Here is a 7,763-nt window from a genome sequence, read left to right as displayed (position 1 = left end):
TGTGTATCGTTATGTCGCGCCGAGTAATTTCCAACGATGACGAGTTACTGTCAACTAGCGGGTATGTGCCGCCGAAGAAGAAACGGCCAATGATTATTCATTCGTCATCTTCGGATAGCGGCTCGAAACAGTCAGTGTCATCGCCTACGTCGTCTCATGGTTCCGAATCATCTAGTGAAGCACTTCCTTCGGACATCGATGAAGATTTGCTTCACGATATTAATGAAATATCATCCGACGACGAAGGCGATATTGTCGATTCATCGGTGAATGTCCGGGCCGAAGAAACGACTGACGCGGCTGTTATTCCGGCTACACAGATGGCAACTTTAATTCGTGAGGACTTTGCCGCCATCAGACAAACTATAATACAGTGCGAGGAAATGGACTTTGACTTTTCACTGCGTACCGAAATGGCAGCAACTTTGAAAGCCGTGCGAAAGCAGGCTGATGAAGTTGTTTGCCTGGGTAAGAAAATGTCTTTTTAAAAAACGCATTTTCTTATGCAAAAAAATTGGTTCTTTTCAGAACCACAAATTAGTTGAAAAAAGAAAGTTCGTTCAATTTATTGTGTGTTGTTTTTATTTTTGTTTACCTACGTAAACAAAGACGACGACGCCAACAAAGTAAAAATTCCACTCGGCGACTTTGCATCGAATTCAAAAAATCAAACCACAAATTAATTGATAAAACGTAATACTGTCTACATAATGTAGTGTTTTTTCGTGCTGTTTTTGCAATTCCGTTTTGAAAAATGCAAATTAACTTTATACCATTAACTAATTACCATTATATGTGTTTATTGTACTGCAATTTGTTGACAGTAAGAAATTTAACTTTTAACAGACGAGCGAGTCCATTAACAAGCCCCGCCTACTCGGTTTTGTCGAACGGAGCGACGGGATTGGTTGGCGCGACAGTATAAAACGGGTCCTTTAAGGGTGTTTTATTCAGTCCGCAGTCATGAGTTCTCGTAATATTGGAAGTGCTGAAAATTCGTGGGCGCCTAGTGTGCCAGCAAATTTTCGCAAGGCCATGTTGACCGATATTGAACGGTTATCGGCTGCATCGTCGGCGATCACGTTAGCCGTTCAATCTAGGCAGGAGGAGATTGACACGAGGACGTTGTTTAGACAACAGCTGAGTGACAACTCTGCTCTTATCCAAAAAGCAATTTTAAGTTGCGAGAAAAAGCTGGAGGAGGCAGTGAATATACTTGAAAGCTAGTATTTATTTACTGCTTTTAAGTATATTCAAAAACCAGTTCTTTTTAGAACTAAAAAATAATCGGTTCTTTTCAGAACCACAAATTAATTGAGAAAAGAAAGTTTGTTGAATTTATTGTGTTGTTTTTGTTTTTTTTTTTGCAACATATGTATTGACGACGACGCTAACAAAGGAAAAAATCTACTAGCCCGCTTTGTAGCGCACTAACTGAATAAATTACTCGCGTTTGTGGACAATCTTTCTCCAATTGCTTTTAACGTTTTAAAACCGGCAAAGATCGACTTTGGTGTTGATCTAGCGTTCATAAATGACATTTTTGTGTCCAATTACGTCCGCTGGGACTATATTGGACCCTGTAGTACGAAGTGAATCGTTTAATTTAGCTTTTAATCAAGGTTTGTAAGCAAATTTTTATTTATATATGAGTGTAGTGTGTTTTAAAAAGCCCTTTTTTGTAAATAAGAGATAAATAATCTCTCCAGCGTCCAAAAATACCTATTTTCGGTAACAAAAGTCTTACTGACCCGGAAAAACGTTATTGTCAGACCGAGAAAGAAGCTCTTGCAATAGTGTGGGCCGTCGAACATTTTAAAATTTATTTATACGGCAAAGAAGAGTTTGAGCTGATCACTGACCACAAACCACTGGAAGTAATTTTTGGTCCAAAATCAAGACCTTCTGCCCGCATTGAGCGGTGGGTTATGCGCCTTCAATCTTTTAATTTCAAGATAGTCTTTCGTCCTGGAAAAAGTAATATTGCAGATCCGTTGTCTCGACTGTGTCAGACAGATCCAATTCCATTCGATAATCACAATTTCGTATACCATGTAGTTGAATATTCAAAGCCGATCGCCGTGACTTTAAATGAAATCCGAGAAAACTCTGAGAATGATGACGAGGTAGGAAAAATAATAACTGGAATCAAACAAAAAATATGGGTTGAACCCGTCAAACATTGTCGAACTTTTCAAGAAGAGTTTTGCGTGTGTGATGATATTTTACTGCGCGGTACCAGAATTGTGATTCCACATAAACTGAGACAACGAATTCTGGAGGCTGCTCACGAAGGTCATCCGGGAATTGTCGCTATGAAAGGTAGGCTGCGTACAAAAGTATGGTGGCCCAAAATAGATGAACATGCAGAAAAGATTGTCAAATCTTGTAAAGGTTGTACATTAGTATCTACTCCAGGACCTCCAAACCCAATGAAAAGAAGGTCAATGCCTAACGGTCCATGGATAGATGTCGCAGTTGACTTCATGGGGCCGTTACCTAATGGTGTTTACCTTTTTGTTATAGTCGATTATTTTAGCCGTTACAAAGAAATTAAAATTATGCGATCCATAACTGAAATAAACACGGTAAATGTGCTAAAAGAAATTTTTTCAAGGCTTGGTTTGCCCATGTCCATCACATGTGACAATGGTAAACAATTCTGTAGCCAAGAAATTAAGTCATTTTGTGAAGAAAATGCAATAAAAATATTTTATACTATACCCTGTTGGCCCCAAATGAACGGTGAGGTAGAACGTCAAAATAGGGACATACTAAAAAGACTTAAAATTAGTAATGCTGTAAAAACTGATTGGCAAGAGGAAATTTTTAAATACTTGATGATGTACAATAGTACACCGCATACCACTACAGGAAAAACCCCGCATGAATTGTTTTTTAAACGTCAATTTCGTGACAAAATACCTAGTTCTATTGACACTGGAAATGCAACTTTAACTGAACTAGATGAGGAAGTGATTGACAGAGACCGGGTTCAAAAAGAAAAAGGGAGAGAACTGGGAGATAGGAAAAGGAAAGCCACAGAAAGTGATTTACAAATTGGAGATAAGGTATATCAGAAAATTATGGTTAAATCAAATAAAACAACTCCAGACTTTGACTCTACTCCATACTTAGTTACAAACAAAATGAAAGGTGATGTAATGATAAGAGACGAAAACTCAGGACAAGAGTTTCGCCGAAATGTAATTCATTTAAAGAAAATCGAAGGAGAATGAAAAATTTCTGACGATAGATCAGAGAAGAATAATTGAAAAATAAAAACTAAATTGAATATGATTAGGTATACTTATGTTTGTGTTTTTATATTGTTAAATTATTGTTAACGGTTATATTTGGTATTAGTTTCATATTGTAGGTAAGTAATTGTTGTGATATATGTAACATAGTATTTTAAGTTGTCATATATCTATCAAGTATAAGTTGCGGTTTGGATTGGTTATATATATTAAATTTTTCATAATAGTTATAACCTCTGGATACTGGAAAAAGGAAGAGATGTAATGTATTGATCGTACTGACTGGTACCCAAGGAATGTATTATGATGATGAATCACAAAATAAACAGAGGATTATTGAATGTGGTTTCGAAAAGTAAAGCAGACCAAGCAGAGTGAAGTGGTGTTATATTATTAACAAAGTGTTTTATTTTCCTAATTAATAGAAGTGAAGAAAGAGAACATTACAAAAGCCATTCCGTCAAAGTGATTTATCGGTGACAATGAGTTCAAGCGACGAAAATGATGCGAGTTGTCCTTCTACTCCACTCCACAGCAGTCGTCGAAAAAATATCGTCTATATTTCGAGCCGAAAGTACTTTTGCCGCTTTTACATGATTGCAGCGTTCGGCTTCGCCTCAAGCTGCAATTTTCATGTGCAAGCGGCAAATATGTCCTTTCCGCTCTTAATATAGAATATACTATTGTACAAAATCAATATCTATAGGTCATATTTAAAACCAAGGGAATACCAAAAATACTGCGAGTTGATCGAGGAACATAGGTAATTTTAAAACCATTTTAAAAAAGAAGTAAAACATAAAATTTATTCTAGTTCTAATAGGGAGCAAAATGCAGAAGAAAACAAGTTTTCGTCACTATCGGGACGACGAATTGTTGACATTTCCCATTTTCTACAGTCCATTTTAAATTTTCCTCATCATGGATTATTTTCGTGTAAAGCGCAACATATTTACATAAAAAGAGAAATGAGACAAGGCTTAATCTCAAAGTTTCTCCTAAGTTGTCGAGTTTGTAAAACCGATCACCAGGTTCACAGTGATGACCCTGCGAAGAAAATATTTAACGTGAATGGAGCAGCTTTAAATGCAAGCGTTTCTGTTGGAATTGGATATGACCAAACGTATGAATTCTTGTCTCTCCTAGAGATTCCACCATTGTCGAAGACGAAGTATTATTCGTTACAGAACGAGTTGGTAGAGGCGTACAATGAAACAGCTTGGTCGTCAATGATTGAGGCAGGACAGGAAGAAAAGAACCTTGGAATACAAAATAATGAAGTAGATCAGCTTGGACGACCACTAATTACAGTAGTGGCAGACGGAGCTTGGTCAAAAAGATCGTATAAAAGGAACTACTCTGCATGCTCCGGCGTTGCAGCTATAATTGGGTACCGTACTAAAAAAATATTGTATTTGGGTGTGAAAAATAAATATTGTACTTGGTGTAAACTCTTTGGCGAAGATATAAGTCACTCCTGTTACAAAATTTTTTCCCGGTTATCCACTGCTATGGAAAGCAAAATTATTGTAGAGGGTTTTAATTGCAGTATTGCTATGCATGGACTAAGTTATAAAAACCTAGTTGCAAATGGTGACAGCAGCGTATACAAAAAAATTTTGGAAAACGGCCCATATGAAGGTACATTGGTATAAAAGATAGAATGTCGAAACCATCTTCTAAGACGCTACTCTAACAATTTAAGGCTTCTAATAAAGCGAAGGATCAGTTGTGGTGGTAAAACACGAATTTTTATTCGTGTTTTACGACGAAAGGGCTCAAGTTAGACTTTCGAAAAAAATACAGAAAACTAGTCCGTGATAGGTACTACAACTTTCATTAATACGATTTTTCAATCAAATCAGTCGTACAGGCGCAAAAAAATCAAAACCGTTTTCCCATGTTAATCTCCTATGTCCAGGGTGCTCTTGGACACCTGGTATGTATGCGTACAGTAAATTTCTTTGTATGTATTTCTTTTTAATCTTTTTTGTTAAGGTATTATTGGTATGTCAAATTACTATTTTCGCTTTATTGTGCAAAGTACAATAACACAGTACAAAATCAATGAACATTAATAATATATTATGTTATTAGGAGTAGAAGAGATCTTTAAGTGAGTGCAAGCACACCTATTCACTGAATGAATGATGATTAAACTGAAACTCTCATGATTATGTGATTTTCAAGGCATTTGATCATCAATCACTTCCGAACGCACTAATTTTTCAAAGCATTTGTAGGTTAAAATTTGTGATCTAATTCTAGACATACGATTTTTTTCACCTGTTTGACGTCATTCTCAAAGGGTAAAAATTTGACTATACCTAGTATTTTATATGATTTTTAGAATCTACGTTTAAAATACACAGGATGTCCAGGAACTATTGCACGAAAATTAAAACGCGTACAGGGGAGGTCAAAATAAAGTTAGTTCTTCATATAAACTTTTTGTTTATCTCGCATCCTGTCGATATACAGGGCTTCAAAAATTTAGTTCGTAAAAACTTTTTTCAAATTATTTTTTACGGTTTCATTATAGTTACATCATTAGAGTTGGTTGAGGATATGCTGTAAATTTGATACATTATGGATATGTATCCATGACAACACAAAATAATGGTTATGTATTTGACATGTGTAGCGTTGACATTATTGTTTAAATAAATTTCATATCCTAATATTAAAATCATGGCAGAATTTACATTCGAAGAACTTGCCGACATGCATTTAATGTATGGATTAGCGGAAGGTAACGCTGCTGAAGCACGTCGCTTTTATGCAGATCGGTATGTTAACAGGAAGCTTTTCCTCATTGGCAAACATCTGTGCGGGTGGACAGACGATTGAGAGAAACCGGTAACTTACAAAATATTACTAGTAAAATATCTTATTATTAATGGTTTTATTAGGATCTTTCCAGCCTAAACGAGGTGGAGAAGGGCGTGTAACGATTATAAGAACAGTGGCAGTGGAAGAGAACGTCTTGCAATTAGTTGGTGCAGCGCCATCTACTAGTGTACGAAAGATATCTGCGGCCACAAACATTTCTAAATCGACGGTACATGCTATTCTTCAGGAGCAATTGCCTCACCCTTTTCATATCCAAAGAGTTCATGCAATGACTGAAGACGATTATCCTCCGCGACTTTGGTTCTGTAGAACATTTTTGGAAAAACAAAGACTTGATCCCCAAATGATAAGTAAAGTTCTCTTTACTGATGAGTCTGGATTTACCCGAGATGGCATAATTAATTCGCATAATTTGCATATGTGGAATGAAGAGAACCCACACGCAATCATTCAAACTAAATACCAACGTAAGTTTATCGTAAACGTATGGATGGGTCGAATTGGAACGACGCTAATAGGACCTTATCATATCGACGGAACTTTAAATGGATCAAAATATTTAAATTTTTTACGATAAGACAGGAACCCGTTGCTGGAAGACGTCCCACTGAATTAGGAACAACATGTGGTTAATGCATGATGGGGCACCACCCCATTTCAGTAGAGCTGTAAGGGATTACTTAAATCATGCATTTCCTGATCGTTGGATAGACAGAGGCGGTCCTTTTCGATAGCCGGCTAGATTTCCTGAGTTAACCCGGTTAGATTTTTTTCTTTGTGGTCATCTAAAACAGTTAGTTTATAATTCCCCTGTAAATACTAGAGAGGAATTATTAAACCGGATTCAAATGGGCTGTGAAGTCATAAGAAACGACCAACAAATGCTATTCCAAGTTCAGCAAAAATGTTTGGAAAACTTCAGAAAGTGTATTGCGGTTCAGGGTTCGCATACTGAACATCTTCCATAAATATTTTGCACAGAACACTGTAAAGTTCATTTAAGATTTATTTATTTTTGTGTGTTGTTAATTAAGAAAAACACGATTTTCTCATAAACGGCGAAAGATATCGCTTAGAAATAAGTATGCCTTTTTTTTAGCAAACATTTGAAGGAATCAAACTGCCGATTCAAAAAGGCAAAATTCTCAATACTGTAAAATATCTAATCACTGAAACATTTAACTTGTACACATCCTGTATAAACTTGGTGTAACAAGAAGTCGTTTAGCTACACAATTGTGAGTTACATACCAAAATTTCACGGTTGCCATCGCAACCGTTTAAAAAATAATTTGAAAAATGTTTTTACGAACTAAATTTTTGAAGCCCTGTATATCCGACAGGATGCGAGATAAACAAAAAGTTTATATGAAGAACTAACTTTATTCTGACCTCCCCTGTACGCGTTTTAATTTTCGTGCAATAGTTCCTGGACACCCTGTATAATTACATTAAGGTTTGATATGTCTAAACTTTACACTTTCTCAGATATTCGTTATTTTATAAAAATGTGGTATAAATACAAACTTTCAGGTTTAATCATTCAATCTGTGTTTGATTTTGATTAACCAAAATAGGCTTAGGAACTGCAAAAGATTACCAAACAGAACCAGGAAAGAAATATCAACAGAAAAACCAGCTCTCAGACGG

The 7,763-nt window shown here is 36.1% G+C and overlaps 1 protein-coding gene across 1 annotated transcript; it reads left to right on the top strand.

Moving 5' to 3' along the window:
• The first annotated feature begins 5,821 nt into the window (after window positions 1-5,821).
• Window positions 5,822-6,927, top strand: LOC145731902 (uncharacterized). The gene is made up of 2 exons (XM_081983895.1): window positions 5,822-6,088; window positions 6,168-6,927. Exons 1-2 carry the CDS (start codon window positions 5,952-5,954, stop codon window positions 6,688-6,690), a joined length of 660 nt encoding a protein of 219 aa, XP_081840021.1. The 5' UTR covers window positions 5,822-5,951; the 3' UTR covers window positions 6,691-6,927.
• Window positions 6,928-7,763: the final 836 nt, after the last annotated feature.

Source organism: Ips typographus, linkage group LG7, assembly GCF_016097725.1.
Source record: "Ips typographus isolate SLU linkage group LG7, UJ_Ityp_2.0, whole genome shotgun sequence".
Classification (NCBI taxonomy): domain Eukaryota; kingdom Metazoa; phylum Arthropoda; class Insecta; order Coleoptera; family Curculionidae; genus Ips; species Ips typographus.
Note: the sequence above shows the minus strand (reverse complement) of the source record. Positions and strands in the feature narration are given on the sequence as shown.

Excerpts from the sequence above, each read along its gene's own strand:
- LOC145731902 (XM_081983895.1), top strand. The coding sequence starts at position 5,952 with ATGGCAGAATTTACATTCGAAGAACTTGCCGACATGCATTTAATGTAT. Across the intron at positions 6,089-6,167 it reads TTCCTCATTGGCAAACATCT|ATTAGGATCTTTCCAGCCTA; the intron begins GTGCGGGTGGAC and ends ATTAATGGTTTT.